The sequence below is a fragment of the Notolabrus celidotus genome, chromosome 18 (genome assembly GCF_009762535.1).
Source record: "Notolabrus celidotus isolate fNotCel1 chromosome 18, fNotCel1.pri, whole genome shotgun sequence".
Taxonomy (NCBI): domain Eukaryota; kingdom Metazoa; phylum Chordata; class Actinopteri; order Labriformes; family Labridae; genus Notolabrus; species Notolabrus celidotus.
This window is the reverse complement of record NC_048289.1, coordinates 10,093,893-10,115,729: the sequence shown is the minus strand read 5'-3', so window position 1 is coordinate 10,115,729 and position 21,837 is coordinate 10,093,893. Positions and strand designations below refer to the sequence as shown.

Genomic DNA, 21,837 nt, shown 5'->3' with positions numbered 1-21,837 from the left:
CTGGTGACATCACAATCTCAAGTTTATATTAATTAGGCCTTTAAAGTTGCAGTTTAACTTCTTTCTGGTTCTCTTTCAGTCTGTCTGTGCAGTCCCAGGTCCTCTACCAGCGAATAATCAGAACAGGTCTTCTCACCTCAAGGAGCTGGCACACTAGTTTAGAGTATCATTGAAATTCATTGCAGTGGAAAGTTTTAAAACCACAAGGCTAAAACTAAAAAGCGTCTTTATCCCTCTGAGCACTGCATGAGGAGAGAAAACGATGAAAGTTTTCCCTCGATGGGACGGACCACAGCAGACAGCTAAACGAGGTCAAACCAGGGGGCCAACACGCTGAAAGTTTCTGCTTTTCATGAGGGATTTCATGGCTGCTACGGCTCTCTGCTGCAGACACTTTGTGTTTCTTTCGCTAGATTTGTTCTACCAGTGCATTCATTATGCACACTCAGACTGAACCGCATGTTGTTTTACTGCTGGTCCTGGTTGTGTGATGCGTTGGTGACCTCAGCATATACATTAGAGTAAACAAACAGAACGCTGCAACAAATATGTTTTAGAAAGTACTTTTTCCTCTCTGATCTTGATTCATACCTGGTTGATATATGATAGCTGTGTCAACTTTGTCTACTCCCTGCTAGCAGGTCACTGTTGTTGTTAGCTACTCTTAGGCTACGTTCACACTTCAAGGCTTAATGATCAATTCCGATTTTTTGCTCAGATCCGATTTTTTTGTTTGCCTGTGCACATTACCATCTATAATGTGACCTGTATCCGATTCCAGTGTGAACTGTTTGCGGCTCCGAACTGCCCCACATGCGCAAAAGAACAGTAGCAATGACGTCACATGCAGCTGTTTCACAAACATAAACATGGAGGAAGTCAGCATTTTCCCCTTTGTTACAAAGTTTTAGTTCAGTGGAAGCCCGGCATGAAGCTTTGCTTGTATGGAAGTGTCACCCCATATATTTATACGGTCCAAGACCTCGCTGTCTCTCTGTTGACTTGCTCCATCGTTGCTTTCTTCATTTTTGCAAGGCAACTCCGCGCAGAATTGTGACGTGTGTCGCTATAAAGTGACGTGAAAGTATCAAATGCGCATCAGATCCACCTTGGCCGTTCACACTGAGGTCGCATTAAAAAAAATCTGATCTGTATCTGATTCAGGACCACATATGGAAGTGATCTAAATCTGATTTGAAAAAATCCGATTTGGGACAGATTTGAGTATTCACACTGCCTCTAAAAAATCTGACCTGGTCACTTGACCCCAAAAAAATTGATTTGGGCCACTTTTTCCTGCACTGTGAACATAGCCAAAAACACTTGTAACAAGCAGCCACATTTACCATATTATTGTTCTGGAGGTTATTATTAAGTAATAGCAGAAACAGGTTAAATTTGGGGGGATAATAAACAAGGTATTGAGACAATAAGTTGACTTGAGAACAAGCAAATGCCCCATCCTGCATTTTGGGCAAGACATTTCCTCTGGGACCTGTGTCAGCATGTGCTGCATGTTTTTATCCTCTGTTAAATCCATCTAGAATAAGAGCCAGGTGACTACTGAGTGTATCATATTGCATTCAGACAAAATAAAGTATCAGAAACACCTTATAATGCAGTGAAATTTCTCCTACTAAACACAATGTTTGCTAAGTTTGTATTAAAAAACTGCAGATTTTTTACTAATCAAAAGATATGTATTGAAAGAAAGCAGAGCTTGAAAGTGTTATACCACAAATGTCTTAGAGGTCTTCAGTCATTTGGTCAAATACAACAATGAACAACTTTCTCATATAGCTGTTTCGTACCAGCAGAGGTGCTGCGTGGCACGACAGGTAGAGGGTCTGAGGCTCCGTCCACTCTGGGGTTGAAGCCTGGCACCACTGCTGTGGCGGTGCTGATCTCCCTCAGCAGGCTGCTGACCCCCTGAGTGGACTCCTTCCACAGGCTGCCGATGCCCTGTGTGGACTCCTTTAGGAGGTGAGATACCGAGGTGCCCCCTCCTCGTGTCACCCCACCGTTCAGGTCGCTGTTGTCGATGTTTATGGCGAACAGGATCGAGTTCAGACCTAGGACAGAAGCAAAATGTATTCATTACAGATCCGTCCAGGTTCAAACTTCTGTTCAGTGCTTGGTAAGCTTTCCTGAGTAAACACAGCAAAATCAGGCAATCGGAGACCAACTCAGTCTTTCAGCTTGTGCATGAAAAGAGAGAGAAAGCCCTGGCATCAGATCAGTGGTTTATGCTCTTAATATTTTAGCGTTTATGCTCGTCTTAGTTTGAATTATCAATAGTTCAACAGCAGGAGCACATCATTAACTCGTAACATCAACCAAAGCCAGTTACGCTGAATAAGGAAAATGCTAAGTGAGTGGATGTTTTGCTTTTGCAGCAGCTTTATTTCTGTGACGCTTATTCAAATTTAAAAAACAATGAGAGTGTGGCGAACCAGTAGAAAAAAATGTAATGGAGTAAAAATGAAGACTTTGCTGTTTTTTTAAATCCTTTGCACTGTTCTAGAAAAAAAGGAAGATACAAAAAAACTGTCATAAAGGTAGCAGCAGCAAGAAAAAAAAGGTCATGAGTCAAAGAGGTGTTTGAGCGTTGGTCATGCAGGAAATATCACACTAAGATTTACAAGATCAGCTCTCTGCCTGTCTGAACTTATCAGCTTTCATGTGCTTGGCCGGTGTCAGTTTTTCTTTCAGTTTAATGCTATCATAAGCACCCTAACATGTCACATATTTACAAAAAGCTGGTGAGTTGATTAATGCCCAAAGAACTTCATTTAACAAGCAGCTTTTGTGCCATATGCAGCAGAAGCACGACTTTAATGACCCCAGACTGAATACTGGACAGAGGTATCTGTCTGAAACAGCATGTACTCTTTATGGTGTCATTGTTTGCTGAATTTATGTTCTCTCACACACTGGAAATGTCATAAAACATGCAAAGCTATCAAGGATTACAAGCTGAATAATTGTACAGTGATTATAAGGCCATTAACTACTTTTTAACATCAGCAGTAACAGTCTCAATAGCTTTTCCTCCAAGATATTTGTCCAAGGTCCAAACTACAGCCCTCTTCCAGGTCACTATAATATTAACCATGGCCTGAAAAAAAAAGGTGCCAAAAGATGAGTGTTGTCATGTTGGAAATGCTGACTCCAACTAACTTTTGACAAATATAGAAACTAGCAAACAGGTAGAGTTGAGGCCTTAGCCTTGCCGCTGGCTACAACGTGTCCAACTCTCAGATCAGTCATTTCCCTTGTTAATCATTACCCTTAGTGTTAGTATGATCAAAACAGATAAGTTATAAAATAATTAAAAAATAAACCCTCATACAGTTTTCACAAATAAAGAAACTGTGTTATTGAAACCAAACAGACACAGCAGCAATCTGTCCGGTAGAGCCTTAGGACTGACGTCACACACATCCACTAACCAAAACATGCATTAAACTCAGCCACTAAATGAAACGTTATAGGTAGATTATAGCAGGGTACAATCCACAGCAGAACACATTCTTGTGTCGATTTGAAGCAGACACTGGCTCTGGAAAGTTCAATGGCTCATACTCTTCTATTCTACTGATCCAGTACAGAACACTGCAGGAGCCCGAATTTGTCAACAGAGCTGTCAATCAATCATCATTTCAAAATCACATAATCTATTAAAACTAAACTTCTCAGAAAATGAGCACTTGAACATAAATCAGCATGTTAAAAAACTAACGATAAAGACAGAAAACTTGTTTAAAAAAACGTATTCGACATGTATTTTAATTTTACAGTTTGACCCATGTTCCATTTGTTACAATGGAGGAGTTGGGGTATATGATCTGTTCTGGAGCCAGACAGTGAAGGGGGCTCTGAATGTTTTGATACACAGTCTATGGTGTGCACAGTCAGCTTGAGATCAGCTTTAATACAAACTGAGCGATTAAAAAGCTGCTGCAATGTTAGCAGACAATGCTAACGCTTTGTTAACCGGTGTTAACTATATATGGTGGCCCTGAAGTAAAAATCACAACGGCAAATCAGAAAACACTACTGCCTCTCAGATTCTTTCTGTCCATTGTACAAAGGGGTACCTACTTCTTCTGTTTTGATTAATGTCGTTGTGTTTTCTGAATTTCCGTAGAGTTTTATGATTTGTCGTTGTGTTTTCTGAATTGCCGTTGTGATTTGCACCTCAGGGCCACCGTAACAATCCCTTATGCTGCTTGTCAAACTAACGTCATGCTGCTAATAAGGCCAATGTTTTAGCCACAGTTTTAGTATCTTAAACATAAACTCACCCGCTGCCATGGTGGGGAGCATGCTAGCTCTCTCTTCATCCAGAATAAAAGACCAGTCTTCATAGTAAGTTCTAGAAAACAAAGGTAAGATGAATAAACATCACTTTTAAAGAATGAGAGAGGAAAGCCCAGCTATCATGGAGGAGAGAGCAGATCACTTCTAGAGGATTCTTGGGTGTCTGTATATCTTGTCAGCTCAATTTATCATGCAATAAATATTATTTTGTCACATTAAAGTTTGAAAATACAGCTATGTTGACGTCCGTAATCTAAACCATACACATTCACACAAACACATACACACTGTACTAACCCCAGGCGGGGGCGGTCAGCCAGCAGTGTGTGCAGGTAGCGCTCCAGTGAGTGCTCATTGAGGGCGCAGCGCAGCCAGGCACGACCCCGGCCCAGCTCTGAGGAGATCTGACGAAGGGAGTAGAAACGCTGGAGCTCATGACGGTTCAGATGCTCCTTCACGTAGAACCAGAAAGTCAACTCTGCAGGGGGAGGACAGAAAGAGTGAGAAAAAGGAGGAAGAGAGGAGTCAAGGTAGCACGAGAGGAGGGAATGAAGAGAGTTTGGTGGATGGGGAAAAGAAAAAGGAGCAAAGGGATATGCAAAGATTGTTGAAGTAGAGAAGGTAGGATGCACAGAGAGGTTGAATATATTGTTGAGGGGAGGCGTGAAAGAGGAGGAGGAAAAAAAGGTGAGAGTCAGTCATCTCTTTTGTGAAAAATAGCTGTTCTTGAGTTAATAAGATGTTCAAAAGGTCAGATAAGCAGAGGCAAAACATTTCTGAAATCCTCAGTCAGCACCTCCTCCATCTCTCATTACCCATTATTCATTATTAACAAATACCCACACCTCCTTTAACAGAGCTCCATCCTGAACTTGCACCTGTCATCTCTGCATAATTAACATCTATATAATTGTGTTATATTCCATAACACATGGAAAAAGATAAAGCACCAAAAACTTATGTGGCTGTTAAGTTTTCTGAGGTTAGAAATTAATAAGAATGAGTGTTATTTTGCATAGGATTAGCATATAACCTCAGAACAATGTGTTAAAAATGATGGCTGCTATTTCTGGTTTTGTCAGAGGGCTTGGCTTCATTAGGGAGCTCAGACTGCATAAGTTCAGCCACAATCCTTTCTTCTAATGGACTGTGGAGCAAGAGAAATGTCAGATATGCTAATGAATATGCCATGGTAGCTGTTACAGAAGTCATGCATTTCTTCTCCATTTGGCTTTAATAACCATGAGCTTCTTAAATATGACACAGTGGACACAGTTTCTTCTAATGTGAAACTAATGTCTGCCTGCCAGGAGAATGGTCTATTTAAGTTCAAAGACTGCAAATATAACTGAATCTTGAAGGTTTTTAAACTGCTCGTTTCTTAATAAAGATACAGCAAAGCAGTTGAAAGAGGCACTTGTGCCCCTGGCTGGTGTGTCTGAAGATATGACATAAGATTTGATTCAAGAAAATAAAATTTACTTTCAAAAATCCATGCACATCGTTATCTATTACAACTAAACACCATACATTTTTTTTGTAAGTGTGTTTTCAAAATAACCAACAAGAGTATTGGCTGATGAATGGGCTTTAAAAAAACACTCTAAGTAACACAGTTGGCAAAAAAAGTAATAGGCAAACAAAACTTAAAGGAAAGGATGAGTGAAATACTTTGGGAAACATACTTAGCTAGCCAGTTAATGATTGTAAAAAGCTAACAGAGATGGATTAACTGTTTCAAAGTAGGCCAAAAGTAACGGGTGACTGGTCTAAAACCTAGCTTACACCGTCAAAGGGTTAGCTTAAAAGGGGGAAACTGTGCTAATTTTGTAGCTTTATACAACCCCTCTGTAGGAGCTTTACAGCTGCAGTGTCTTGAATGCCCCATCCCTCACAAGCCCACTTTCTTCTGACTGGCTGTCTCTCAAAGAGTCCCCTCCACTGTTGCCATGCTACAAAGTCGTTGTTGTTAACTTAACTGTTTCTCTATTTGAAATGACAAATTGGCTATACGTTCTGGAACCTGAATCTGACCCGGAGAGTTTGAAAAGTGTTACATTTGTTGCACTACTTCAAGGAGATTCCCCAATCTGTGACATCACAAATTGAGTGCATCTTATTTCCATCTCATTTAATTGTTTTGTTTACCTCAACAGTTTTAACATTTGCCCGTGTTTAATATTAATATCCAACATTTTAACTTTGCATTTGTTTATAAAATATAAAATAGCATTATACAGCCTCTTTAAAGCACCAGATAAACAGTTTAAGGGTTAGCTTAAATTAAAGGTACATTTTTTTAAATAAGACAAATATATTGATATTGTTGCTTAAAATTACAACTAAATGACTGAAAGGTTAGCTTAATGTACTAAAACAATGAAGGCTAAGATCTAAGTAAAATATTCAACTTTTAACGGGGAGATAAATTAAATGGATACATTTTTGAAGAGTTAGCTTAAAGTTACTATTAAATAGTTGAAGCAGTTATCTTACAATAACACATAAATGCCTAAAATACAAACAAATGTTAAAACAGTTAAGAGTTAACTTGAAGTAGCCTGACAGAGCTAGCTGAAACACTGTTTCATATACTGCATGTTTCACTGCCTGGACGCTGGCTCTGTAGACACTGTATTACACTGAATGAAATATTTAAACCAAAGCTGTTTGTTAACAGCTGCATCCTTATTTAAAATGTAAATATCCCAGCTGTGTTTTTGTATAAACAATGTTTTATTGGGGCTGTATTGGGACCTTTGGGATCTTGCCTGGAATATTTATTAAACTTCCATGGGGTGTGAGTTTTGCTTGAGCACACAAGATATATCTATTATGACAGCCCATATCATTCACTTTTAGAGTGCAAAGCCACAGCAGATGAGGCAGAGAGACTGAAGTTTGAAGACAGGAGCACAGCAGAGAGAGTGACACAGGGAAGCACAGACCTTTCTGAACATATTAAAGAGTAAGCGCTATTAATGGTCCATCTGGTGTTGCTACCCTTATTTGAAACTTTAAATCAAAGTTTAACAGACCATCAAGGTATTTAAGTTCAGTACCTGCTTCAGTCTTGCTGCTGAAGCCTGCAGCCTGCTTTAGAGCAGCAGCTGTGAGGGCCAGGCCTCGGCTCTTCCTCAAACCATGCTGCAGCACCGCTTCAAACTGAGCGCACAGACAGATGACCCTGAAGAGACAAAGACACGTCACAGTTGTGAGAGAATGAGGATTTTTTCAAGGACAGTTTCGTTTTTTTGTTGCTTTGAATCTTAGGGAGTGTAACTTGAGTTGAACATCCAAAAGTGTGCAATAAAGTGTACTGTTCAAAGAATAAATAGTTCCTCCAGACAATTGTTGCCTGAGGTCAAAAATTCTGCTGACGTGTGAGTGTTCAACTAATCACAAACTTCGAGTGCTTCGAGTCTCACCCCGATGTCACTGAGCTTTCAGAAGACTTTCTTGCAGGGACTTTTTTGTAGGCCCTGTGACTTCATTTGGATCCTAGTCCCAACACTGAGTACCTGAGAGTACCTGAGAGTACCTGAGAGTATTCAGTGCAGGATCCTTTGTCAACAAGGTCGCAATTAGGGTGCATGTACCAACGACTTCTAAACGGGATCTGAGTAGCTCTTTCTAAATTTAATCAGAGGTTTCTATCTGACTGCTGTGAGCTCTAATGAAAAAAGGCAGGCCCTGCAGCATAATGTGCCCTGAAACAAAGCATGTAAAGCAAACAACGTCTTGGGAGCTAAATAAACTCTAAATAAAGAACAAACACTGGTGAAAAGCAGATTCTCTTACCTGCTGTCTGAGTCTGTGGCAATCTCTTTTCTTCCTCCAAAGCGGATTTGGCACTGGGGAGATATGAAGGGAATGATAATAGCTGCATATGAAATACTTCAGCACACAATGAGCACAGTTCTAAGAGTTCAAAGCTTGAATGGCTGACAAAGCCCCAGAATAGAAACAGTCCTTTCTCAAAACAGAACTAACAATGCAATATATGGGATATTCTGAATTATATGAGAACTAGCTGCTTGTTGTTTCACCAGTAGAGTTTACAGAGCTGATTTAAGGATTATTTTTGAATGCTTGACAAATTTTGCTTTGAAAAAAAGAGCATTGATATGAAACACTTGGAACAGGAAACTGGTCCAGCCTAGCCCTGATACTGTAGAGCTCCCACTTTCTCTTTCCCTGTTTGTGTGGGACAGGATGTCACATCAATCAGAGCTGTGTTACCTTATCAATGTAAGAAAATAAACTCATCGAACATGATTACTTTAAACCTCTTAGAACCTTATTTTTATTTGATCAAAGATCAAAAAGTTATGTTGCAAATAGCACTCAGGTTTACTTCCTTATTGTGTTTGGAGAGCACCGAAAAAGGGAACTAAAAGTTGCTCCAAGGCTGAAAAACCTGACCAAGTTCCATTGAAAGGCATTGTTGATAACTCCAAAGAATTTCAAGTGGAGGTGATGTTTTGTGCACACACTTTTGGAAATCAAGTGATTTTTCTTTCTGTCAAACATTGGTCATCATTCACACAGGACATTCACTGACCCAGATCCCTTCTGTCCTAGTCACACACGCGTTAAGCTCCTGAAAACTCCCCTCAAATTACCCAGGTGAGCTGCATGTGTGAACACAAACTGCCCAATTTTTCACCCGCGACCTTTCCAACCTAGCCCTCTAGAAAAAGGTAAAGAGGGGGTGAGCTCATGTCAGACCACAGCAGGAAATCTTCAGGAAAACTCAAAGGTGATGTTGTATATACAGTGTTTAATGTTGCTGGTGTCCTTTCTAGTTTTGCTGCTTGGTTGAAAAGTGCCATTGTGGTACGAACTGATCACAAATATCACAAATATTGTGATATTTCTGAATATTTTTAGGACACAAAAAGAGTAAGTTTGCTGTAAGAATAAGGCAAGCATGTGATGGTACTAAGCACCATCCTCTGGCCACGAGAATTGAAGCCAATGTGGAAGTGTTAAAAATTGCAGGTCATCAAGTGTCCGCTTAAGGCTGGCTCTGAAAGTACCGGAAACAACATACACACAAATTCTAAAAGCTGATCTTTACAGCAGAAATAAACATGTTTACAGCCTGGTACAGAAATGAGTGTGGTCTGGATAGCTCATTTCTCGATCTGCACACACTGTACAGGGGGTGATTTTTTTTCTAACGTGACAAGTTTGGAGATATTAATATTAAGTTTTCCATTATGAGAGGCACAGCTGACTTGACTGACAGGCGGGGACACTGTAGCTGTTGGCTAGGAGGCTCAATGCCTTCCTCTTTACCTCACACTAAGTTTGGTTGAGTTCAGCATATCCATTATGGTTCCCGCCAACGATTGGCTTCAAAACAGCGCTTCAGAAAGAGATGGGTGACATCACGGATACTACATCCATTATTTATAAAGCGCCCAGGATTCAAGCTTTACGCTTGCACAGAATCAATAGGAAGCACTATTGAATAGAACACTGGGGGGGAAGCCTCAAGAGCAACACATAAGGGGTTGAAAAAAATATCAACAGGTAGTGAGGCTTCTTTACACTCAGCTTTGCTCTCCAGTTTGTTCATTTTCCCTAAACCGTTAAAACTGTTAAATTACTTATAGCATTGGTAAAAGACAAAAAAATGCTGTCTCCGCCTGCCAACCTTTTTTAAATAAACTTTATTGCAATCATTGACAAAATCACACCAGTGAATGTACAAACAAACACATGTGCCAGGGGTTGAGATGGGAACATAAATAAAGAGAATAAGATATGTATAAGTTAAAACATATGGAAGAATAAAATTAAAGGATCAGTGGTTTTAACCCTAATTAAGGTTGTCAAACATTACTCAGTGATGATTCTCCCGAGCATCTATTTAACGTCACGTCCAGTCCAACTTTCACTCATTACTTACCTCTCCATATTAAAGCCTAACCGTCTTGCCATCGTACTCATTACCAGAGCTTGACACTAACTTTATCATTAACTTTACACCGTGAAAATGAGGTTTAGAATCTGAGCCGTTAATATTGTGTAGTGCAGTTAAACCCTGAATGAACTGAGGTTGGATATACCTAAAAGCTGCTTTCTGCCACATTAAGAGTGCACAGAAAACAGGTGCCTCACCTGTTTGACAGCATCCAGCAGCCTCTCCAGGAGGTGCTGCCTCTTTGTATCACTCTGCTGAGGGCCTGCTGAGAGAGAGCAACAAAAGAAATGAGTCAAATTCAGTTTGATAACGAAATAACGACTAAATGGACCAGCAGTGGCTTCTTCTTCTTCTTCTATCAATTATTCATGTCCATCAAGTGGAGAAGAAGATGAAGTGCTTAAGAGTGATGGGCGTAGATGTCAGCATGAAGATGCAGTTTCAGTTTGTTTAGATGGAGAATCCTTTTGAACTTTAGTACACACCAACAAACAAATACACAAACTGTGTGTCTGCTACACTTACCATCAAGGAACCTTCTATTATTGTTATTTTATTTAAGCGTTTGAGCTGTAATTTCTCCACTACTGTGCTACATAAGTGCTTAAACATTAGTCAACGGATTAAACTTGATTAAACAATGGAAATTAAAATTAATCCCCCAAACTTTTGATAATGTTGTCTGATCGATTTGTGAACCAAAAATCACAAACGTTCATTTGTTCCAGCATCTACAGCTGAGATCTGCTGCTGTTACATTTATGCATAAGACTTGGATTAACTATTATTATCTGTATACTTGGATTATTATGTCTGTACATTGCACAGACTCCCTGTATTTCATTCTGCATACTCTCTGGATAACTTATTGCATTCTACCAGTCAACCCTTTCCCACTCATATAAACTGGAAAAGTAGATGGTTGACAATATTATGGACTTTTATTTATACTTCATATAAAGTTACTCCAAAGCAGGATTATTGTTGGGTTTTTTTTGCAGATACAAGGTGATTTAACAAACCACTAAGACAGATTCTTTGCTTGTGTAGAGCTACTTGGCGAAAAACTGTGTTTCTGATTTTGATCTTTGACTAAAAAAAAAAATGTATGCTCCGTGGAAACACTACAGGACATCTTCTTTAAAGACAATCAAAGACTACATGCATTAAAGATCCAGAATTACTCTGTCAATGATCAATTAAAAAGTTGTAGTTAATTGAAGCCCTTGTTGTGATTTTTCTTTAGGTGTATTGTTGCAGCATTGTCAGTGTACAACAAGCTCTGGAGCAGGCACTGTATTCCACACACATGTTTACATGTGGTTCAGGCAAGCAACATGTGAAAAGTACACCTCTATGACACACCTCTGATGCCTCAAAGCTACTTACAGCCATCAGAGAGCTACTTCTCATCATAACATGCCATTTACAGCAAAACTATGAGGGGTGTGTTCCAGGTTGTTCCAGTAAACCTCTGCAGTGTGTGGTTATTCAGAGAGTACATTCATATAAAACACTGTTTATTCATGTTGAGAGCATCAGAGAGAGGATTTGAATTGTGCTGGATTGCTTTTGTTCTTCCTCAGGTATGACATGTGCTCCTACACATTCATTCACCCAGGTTTATATGACCTGAAGAGGTCATTCACTAGATGTAAACACTGTGGAAGACGCTGCACTGTCCTTGGAAGAGTCAGCAGAAATCTCTAACTTACTGACTGAACTCAGAAGCTGCTAACAGGTGACCGAGTCCACTCTGGCGTGCATGATTTGACATGTTATGCTTTTACTGGTAAGTGACAAGTGAAAGGTAAAGAGGAGAAGCAGAACTTACCGTTCATTCTGACAGTCAAACTTCGTTAGCAGTGACATCCAAGCGTAAACAGTTCAGCCCAGGTATGATATATCCCTGTATGTAGCTCTTAGGACCAGAGGCTAGCTGTGCACCAGGGCCATGCTGCCTATGTGACCGAGGAGGACCCACCCAACCGCGGCGTGAGGACTGATGCTCACACGGTGAACAGAGAGGCCTGCCGGGTAGCTGCTGGAGCTGGGAGTCTACCACTGTCTGACAGGCATGTCCTGTACAAAGCCTGTGGAGCAGTAAAACTGGACAAAACACTAGCCCGAGTGTAACTTCAGAGCCATGGAGTCACGCGTTGCAAACGCGGAGAAGCGTTTCGGAGAGAAATGAAGAGTTTGCAGTTTAGAGCTGAGGCGCTGCGAGACAGGGAAACGGAGTGGAGTGAGCCATGTTAAGGTCACATGACAAAACACACAGCTGTCATATGACACGGAAGGACTACTGGGACTTGTAGTTTTTGTGAAAGTGTTGAAGACCGTATTCGTGGTGGATATTCCGTCTGTTGTAAAGTAGCCAGTCAACTGGGCTCAGTTTAATCCACTTCATTTTTTAAACTATCAAACTACAGAAGAGGATTAGGGCCACTGGAAAAAAATTAAGGTCAAATATTGTTTTAATATTATTATTCTGAGAAAAAAAAAACAGAAATCTGAGATTAGAGTCAGAATTCTTACTTTTTTGTCAGAAAAAAAATTAAGGTCAACAATCCTTTTTATATTATTATTTTGAGAAAAAAGTCAGAATTCTGAACATAATCTCAGAACTGACTTCTTCTCAGAATTCTGACTTGATTAAAGGTAATGACTTCTTTATGGCCCAAAAAAGCAAACAAGACTATCAGCAACCAGATTGACAGTTTCTTTTTGTGATTTTTATCCCTTTGGCTGCCTTTCACCACAGCAAATATTCACAGTGAGTAATATATGTGACTGTGTTAAAATCAATCAATCAATCAAGCTTTATTTAGGCTAAAGAGAACCTTTCATACAAATCAAATGCAATTCAAAATGCTACTATATTATGATCAAACATGAAACAGAAATGGATTTAAAAGTAGAGACTAATGGAACCCAATTGCAATAAAAGGTATATAAATAAACAACAAATGGAAAAAGTTAAGAAATAAATAAATACAAGATAAAACATAACTAAACAATGAAAAAAATAAAAGCACCAAAAAACTACTAAAAGAGGGCAGGAAGAGATGTTTTATTTGAAAACACGTCACACTAAAGGGAAAAAAGAAATCAAACTCAGAGTTTTGATGTCTGAATTTCCTGGAGTTTTTGCGACACCAGCTTTTCACCACATTTTTATTGACTGGAAAAAAACACTAACTTTTTTGAACTTATAATCAAGTTTTGAGGATTGTTTCCTCTTTCTGCAGCATCGTGTGTGGCCATCTGGAAGTTACCACTGCATTGGTTGCTGGTTTATGAGATTCCTTCATTTCAGTAGTTAGATGGTCATGCTGTTTAAATGTTGTCATCTAGACAAACAAATTTTATCAAGAGCAGATAGAACAAAGAGCTTTATTTTTAGTACAAATTTTGCCAGAGAACTATTCCTGCGCTGATTTAAGTGAAGCCCTGTTTTTCACAGTCCATACAGCGTCAATCATATTGTCTCCCTCGGAACCTGAAGAACCATAAAGTCTGTGCGTTTTGTGCTTTATGAGAGGAACAGAAGAAGTGATTACACACACTTCTCTTTCAAAATGCATGCATGAGTGTACTTTATGTTGCATAAGTGCATGTTCTGATCTTAGTTTTAAATATGTGTTCCACATGTTGCAGGTTTGAAGTTCTCAGTCAGGGATTGTGTGAGGAGACCACAGCTGAAGCTCGTGAAGAACGGGAGTCCAGTATAAACCAGAAAAAATGATGGTGGAAGATGTTGATATAAACCATTTACAACAGTCATTTAGTTTGCATCCTGAATACTCCCCTGAACTCAAGTACACCCTGAAAATGCTCCGGAGGGTTCTCAGGGAACTGGAAAGACATGCAGTCTCTAGGATCAGTATGTGAGACTCTTTCCTGTCCTTTATTTGTAAGGCAAGCAGGCTGTAGCTCCCTATGTACAGTATGTCATCTTGGATATCAGACTTTATTCCTCCCTCACCACTTTCCATGTGCGCTTTTACCATCAAAGTGCTGCACATGGATCAAGATCTATTAACCTCCATTTCAAGCCTCTGCATGAATCCATCAGCCTCTGCCTGAATCTATACAATGTGAAAAAACAGTCTTCTCCAATGCCTCCAGTTCAAGCCTCCACCAGCAACCTGCAGCCATCTACAGCTGCAGATGGAGGGTTACAGCCGCAGTCCATGCCTCAAACTACAACCGCCTCCAAATTCCAACTGCTGCCTCCATCTGCAAACCCTGGGATTGGAAACTGATTTGCTGACTCCAATTGCTTCCACTCTGAACGTCGTCCACCCTGCCTCCAAATGCAGCTGCAAATCCTGCAGCCTCTACCTCCACCTATATGATGTGAAAGACAGCTGTTATCAACGCCTCAAGCTGAAGCCTCAGCAAGCAAAGTATAGCTACCTCCACCTGCAGTTTGTTGATTGTAGCTGCAGCCCATGTATTGAACTGCAAGTTCTGCCAAACACCAACAGATGTTTCTATAGACTGCAATCTCCATCGCTTCTCTGTAGTCAATACTTGCATTTGCAGCCTCTTAAAGCAAACTGAGCTGCTGACTCCACCTGCCATATCTACAAACACCAGCAGCCACCATCTCCAACCGGACCTTCTGCTATTAATCAAGCCAATTGTACCTCCAGTAGGTTGCCAAAAGCTGCAGCCCATGCTTCAGATTCCAACAATGCAAAACACCAGCTGATGCCCATGCTTGAAGGGTAATGCTGTATGAAACATCTGCTGCTGACACTGGCTCCACCTGCAGTCTCCACTTACAGCCAGTGCAACTATCTTTTGTGGAAACATTATTCAATTAAGAGTCTCTGCAAAATATCACCAGCCTAAACCCCCACCTGTGGAAAAAGTACTGCATCTGCTTCCAATGCCTTGAACTGAGCCTTTAGCTGGCACCTACAGCAATCTCCAGCTGTGATTATTTTTGCTCCAACTGAATCCTCAGCCAAACATCAAGAGCCACTTTCCACATCCTGCCTCTGCTTGACACCACCAGCAAAGCCATTGCCTTCAACTCCAGCCTCTTCCAGATAGTAGCAACCACTGCCTTCAGTCTATATATTGATCTCTGAAAGAATCCAACAGCTTCACCCACCTGTGATTTATATGGGATTACTGCAACATTATACTTAAGACATTGAATTCTTTAAAACAATAAAGTCTTGACAAGAAATTAAGATGCTAACTGCATCTTATGTGCTCCAACAATGGCGGAAGCTGCTGCCTCTACAAAAACATGAATCTACATTCATCTGCAAATTCTCACGACAATTAGGCCTACTTCAAATCGTTTTAACTTCAACCTTCAGCCAACTTGACCTGCAAGTTGGTTTGACAGCCTGCGTCCACACACAGCGTGTTCAGGATAACCTCAGTCTCTTCATCCACCTGTGCAATTTCAGACAGCTCTCAGTACCTTCTACCCAGTGCTCTGCCAAAACCCAACAGCCAACGCCACCAGCTGAAACTTCTGTGGGCACAACCAGCCATCACCTGTGGCACCTCCACCAGCAGTTTTTTAAAGCAAACTAAAATACTGATTCTACCTGCCACCATTGCATACACCCTAAGCTAATGCAGCTATCTTCAGCCTGTTCCAGAAAATCAGCCTCCAGATCAAGCCTCTACAGGGAACTGCAGTAGCCTCCACCTGCAGATTATGACCAAAGAACGTAGCCCATGCCCCAACTACAGTTTCTGCCAAAACCAGCAACCACTAACTACAACATAATCCTCTGCCGGCAATCACAATAATCTGCAAACACCTTGACCTGCAACATATATGACTTAAGCCTCCCAGGGCTTTAAATCATTCCTCTGCCAGTGAACTGCCGCCACCTCAGCCTGCAGTTTGGGACTTACAGCTGCAGCCCTGGTCTTTCACTTCAGATTCTGCAAAACATCAATCACTACCTCAAACTCAACTCTAAGCCAAAAATCAATGGCTACATCAACCTCCAGTATGTTGCCTAATCTGTAGCCAATGTCTACATCTGCAGCCATAAAAGCTAACTAAGCTGCTGACTCTACCTGCCACCTCTGCATACACCTGCAGCCAATAAACACACTTAAACCATCCCCTGTATAAAATCAGCCGACAGCTCAAGCATCTGGCTCACAACTGTAGCCAACTGTAACTGTAGCAATCAAATCATAACTACATACACATTTAGTAGGTTGCCAAAAGCTGTAGCCCATGCCTCAAACTCAAGCAACTGCAGAACACTAACATAAGCTGCCCCATCCTTTCACCTGTACAGCAAAGCTGCTGACAGCTGCTTCCAAAGCCTTTTACTTGACCCTGTGCCTGCAGCAATCTCCATCTCTCTTATTTGCTCCAACTGGAACCTCAGCAAAACAACAAGAGCCACTTTTCAAATGCAGCCTCTGCTGAGCCCTCGCCTCAAACTCCAGCCTCTTCCAGAAACCAGCAGCCAACACTACAACTTAAGTCTCTGACAGCATCTATGGGCCTTCAACTCTACATTCTAATTGTAACTGACAGCTGCAGCCCTCTGCTTTAAACTTAATTTTCCCCCAAACAACTGCAGCCCCTCCAAGAAACGTGAACTACATCCTAAGCTTCTGCAACAAAACCTGTAGCTGTTGCCTCTATCTGAGAAACAATCAGAACTTACATCTCCTTGCTTGTTATCATTGACAAATACTTGCAATGACTCAACTTCATCCTTCAGCAAGCAACCTTCAACATTCTTCACCTGCAGTTTTGTTTGACATCTGCATCCTGTGCCAGATAACGTCAGCCTGTTATAACCAACCAAACCAGTAGGGCTGACAGCTTCAGCCCACTCATTAAACTCCAACCTCTGCTACACCTCAGCAAACAAACCCTCCACATACAGAATAGAATAGAATGCCTTTATTGTCATTGCAACAAGTACAACAAAATTGAAAGGTGCAGTCCTCATTAGGTGCCATTTAAAAGAGACAAAAACAATCAAGGTATAAAAAGTAATACATACAGGAATAAAAAACACTGTCATACACACAACAGCCTCCTCAAGAAAAAGAAACATCAGATGCTGCCAGAAAACATCATCCTCCACCTCCACCTTTGCAATCCAGTTTAAAGCTGCAATCATTTCAACTAACTTAAGCTTCTGCCAGCAACCTGTAGCTGCTACCACCTTGTAGATAGCTGCAGTTCATGCCTCCAACTGCAGCCTGTGTCACATATTAGCAGCTGCTGCCTGCAGCTGTAGTGTCTATCCCTGCAGTACCAACAACCTTCAATGGTTACCATCATCTACAACCTACACAAACCATCTTCCTTTTCTATAACCTGCTGATATTAAAGACAGCTGCTTTAAGTGCATCAACTGAAGCCTGTGCTAGCAACATGTAACCTGTTGTTTCTAGCTGACAGCTACAACCCAGACCTCTGACTCCAACCTCTGCCAAACTCCGTCCATGCCTCAAACTACAAGCTCAGCCAATTGTCAGTGCCTCCAACTGAATCCTCTGTCACACAGTGTCCGCTGCTGCCTCCACCTTGGCCTCAACCTTCACCTACACAATAATAAAGATAACTTCATCTTAAGAATCAGAATATTGCTGACAACCACAGACCATGCCTCCAGTTCCTACTTTGACACTCATCTGCACCCTCTGCCTCCAACTTTGCAATAAGAGAGACAGCTGCCTCCAGAGCCTCTAACTTAAGCTTTCCATGCAACATGCTGCTGCTGCTTCCACTTTCAGTCTGTGCCTGACAGTTAAAGCCTATACGCCCAACTGCAGGCTTGTGACTCATTAGCATCGACATGCAAACTCTACGAGTGATGCAACTTGATTTCCTAGTACACAGCCAAGGCTAACAATCTGCAGCATCTTCCACTTCAACAAAGTACCTGCTCACATGGAGGACAGCTGCCTTTAATACCTCCAACTCAAGCCTCTGCCAGTGACTTGGATATCTCAGTCTGCAAATTAAAGTGGACAGATGTAGCCCGTGCCTCCAACTTCAACGTCAGCCAAACACCAGCAGCCACTACCTCTAACTAGAGCTTCTTACATTAACCAACAGTTGCACTCCAGCCTAAAAATTGTGGCTGACAGCTGTGGCCTAACGCATTACATCTGACCCAAGCCGATAAACAGCAAACTCTGTCACCACATGTGGAACCTTCAGCTACTACCTCTACCTGCAGCCTCCTCCTGAAACCATTCGCCACTACCTTTAAAAGACAGATGCCTCTGATGTCTCTGACTTAAGCCTCTGTCATTAGCCTGCAGTCCCTCCGCCTACAGTTATGGCTGACAGAAATTCAACTCTGAACCTATGCGATGCAAGCCAAGCCTCATCTGCAACTTACACCAGAAACCACCACCTCACCACAAGTGCAATACAAATAACAGCTGTCATATTCTTCTAACTCAAGCCTCTACCAGCAACTGCAAACTGCGTCATGAAAATCTGATTAAAACTGTCTTATTCAAATCATGAATCACTGTCATTTTACCTCATTCTTTTGCACTCTTAAAGGAGCCTGTGAACAGTTATGTTTTCCGATGCTCTGAAGGAGCTTTCCAAAACCTCAGTCATATTAAAGTTAACACAATTACATTTGTTCCTTGTTTTTGGTGATAAAAATGGGAAACTTGGACTTTTCATAAAACTGGGATTTGTCCAAAACGGTCCTTCATCATGCAGAATCACCCTAAAACAAACGTGTACAACATGAACCACTTCATGTTTTTTTGTAGTTAACCCAACCTAACAGTCAATAACATGGGAATTATATACACCTTCTATTGGAAACGACAAGGGGTAATAACAACAGCTCCAGGGAAACAATGAAAAAGTGGAATCTGCTTTTTGTTGGAGCGTAAGCCATATGAGTTAAACTCAAGACATTTTTTGCATCTGCTTCTTTATTTCAAAAGTAAAAGTTAAAACAAAGTCAAAAAGTAACTCTCATACTCTTCTTCTGCATTCACTTTGACTTAGGTAGCTCTTCACAGTTAGTTTGACCTGATTTTACTTCTTAAAACAGCTTTAAATCTAGAACATTTATGGAGTGGTTAATAAAGGTGTTTGCATACTGCATGATTACAGTCAGGGCAGGGTATACCCTTAAGGAATGGCGTGTATACAGTCTCATCTTGGAGTAAAACACACACAAACAGCAACACACATGCAAGTTTTCATCAGTGTGAATATTCTCCTCCAAATTAAAAGAAATAAAACATTTTCAGGTCAGTGTGGCTAGTAAAGTTTTAAAACATGAAAGTGCAACTCCAGACGACATTTATTTGTATCTTGTGTTTTTCATACTGCTTTACAACTTGTTAATATGTTTTGTGTTTAAACCTTATTTGTTGTACTTCCTCATATGCATGGGTTAATATCAAGTGAAATGTGAAAATTTCAAAGTCACATTTCCCTTTGAAATGTTGTGAAGTTATATAATGAAATTTTTTTAATGATTTGCTTGAGCACAATACATTACAACACACATAACTTGTCAGGGGATATGTCACAGGGGCACAACCCACCAGGACCAGAAGTGTTAAAGTTATTTCAACCAGGGATGTCCAGTCGAGTCCTGCCCCTCTGTAAGCTCTGAAAGGCAGAGAAAGAAACAACCTAAGTTACCCAGAAAGAATGATTGGAGGGGAATGCACTCACCAGGGAGATACTGAGGCCTCCTTTTAGGGACCAGTTACTGTTCAAGAGTTTATTCAACACTCAGAGAAATTAAGAGAGGAGAGTTTGTTAGTCAGTTACTTTTCTTTATTCAAGATTTTCTTGAACACTTGTTTTTATGTGTGTCTGAATGATCATCTTCTAAGATTAGTTCCTGTTAATCTCCATGCTTTCCCTTCTATAGAGTCGGTAATGATTCCTAAGAGATTCCCAGAGCTTTCACCAGCGAAGCTACAGAAAGAGAAGAAGGGGAACAGCACACTCAAAAAGACAGAAGAAAAAGCTATCGGAGTTTTGTTATTCGATCTCTGAGCAGAGGGCGTAGGCGTTACACTGGGTGTCAGCACCCACCCATTGTCCCCTCAGCATGTGTGTGTGTTAGTGTATATGTTTGTGTGCTAATATTCATGATGTCATCCAGGATGTTCTCATCTCCCTCACATGAAAGGGAGATGTGTGTGTATGTGTGTGTAAGGTGTCTCAAGTTCAATGGTGAGTTGTCCTATGTTGACCCAAAGATGATACAGGTCATTACAGATGTTGGTGCAGGTTGTTCTCTGAGGCCTTGTTTGCCACATTGTCAACAGGAAGAGGTGAAATCATAAACTCATTAATTGCGCCGGACTCCTTTCTGTGGATTGACTTGATATGGCTTGAGTGATTACTATTATATCTTACTATTTAGTCCTATTAACCATTGTTATAGAGTTTCGACCAATCAGAATTTATTGTAGCAGAGTGAAATAAACTGAGAGATACACAGTATTTATAATTAACTGTATGTATTAATCTAGACTGCTTGATTAGCAATTCAGCCAACTCAAATTTGAAATGATAGTTTATATTTTGAGATATGTTTAACTTTATCTGTTGGTTTGTTTTGATTTCCCTGGCCTATTTATCAACATTAAAAAAAAATGCTTGAAACATTATTGTTAATGTGCGATGAGTCTATAATAATTCGATTTTCATGATCTTAAATTACTGATCGAAAATATTGAAGTTTTTCACAATATTCTAAAATGTTCAGATTAGGGTTGCAAAAGAGTGGAACATTTTCCGGTAAATTTCCAGAAAGTTAAGCTGAGGAATTTTGGAAATGTTCCAAAATGGAAACTTTATGAATTATGGGAATTTATGGGAATTAATGGGAATTAACTGGGAATTGAGGGTAATTTAATGGAAAGGTATCATATTCAAGCATAAATACGTTTTGTTATAAGCAGATATCCATCCAAAATATTACAATTAAAACAGATTTAATTGTAAGCAGAACTTTATCAAGTGTTAAATATTTTATTGAACAATAAATTATTTCATTGAAGAACAAAAACATGAATGTTGAGTTAAATATTACTCACCCCCCCGACCCAACCCAACCCATTCAAAAATTAACAATAATGCAATCCCAACAAAGTCCCATTCAAAATGTTAAATAAAAAAGCATCTTCCCTCAAGCTTCTCAAGCCTAGCCTCTGCAGGATTCTAGAAATCATCTGTGCATGTGATGGAGGAATGTGCAGTGCATGTAGGGGGCGTGGTCTCAATAGCCTTGCAGTAAGCAGTGGGCTATGTGCATGCGATTGAGGAATAACATAGATATTCATTAATTAATCTGGTTGTTTTAGTCAGGATTATGCTAAAAATATATTTTCCCCAACTAGCCTATATTTAAGTTCCCTATTAAGATCCAACCTTCGATTTAGTCAATTCCTGGTTCATTCCCATGAAAAGTTTCCAACTTTGAAAATTCCCGGATTTTTGCAACCATAGTTCAGATGCACCTGTACCTTGTGTATACATTAGAAGGATTTACAAACCTGTAGCTCTGGTTCCTGTAGTACACCACATTTGACACAAGATGGCGACAGAGCCT

General features: G+C 40.4%; 1 protein-coding gene across 3 annotated transcripts in view; it reads right to left on the bottom strand.

Moving 5' to 3' along the window:
• The window catches only part of snx29 (sorting nexin 29), a 217,534-nt gene extending 204,982 nt beyond the window's left edge, over positions 1 to 12,552 (bottom strand). For 2 of the 3 annotated variants that reach the window (XR_004634773.1, XM_034708494.1), the window contains exons 1-7: positions 12,093 to 12,527; positions 10,456 to 10,523; positions 8,125 to 8,177; positions 7,386 to 7,510; positions 4,621 to 4,801; positions 4,308 to 4,378; positions 1,812 to 2,072 (exon numbers count right to left, since the gene is read on the bottom strand). Coding sequence is in view for 2 of the 3 variants with exons in the window: in XM_034708494.1 (XP_034564385.1) it covers positions 1,812 to 2,072; positions 4,308 to 4,378; positions 4,621 to 4,801; positions 7,386 to 7,510; positions 8,125 to 8,177; positions 10,456 to 10,523; positions 12,093 to 12,099 (766 nt within the window). In the remaining variant the exon portion in view is untranslated. Of the gene's footprint in view, positions 1 to 1,811; positions 2,073 to 4,307; positions 4,379 to 4,620; positions 4,802 to 7,385; positions 7,511 to 8,124; positions 8,178 to 10,455; positions 10,524 to 12,092 lie in introns of all 3 variants that reach the window. The other variant, XM_034708495.1, reaches the window with a different exon arrangement.
• Between the last annotated feature and the right edge of the window lie 9,285 nt (positions 12,553 to 21,837).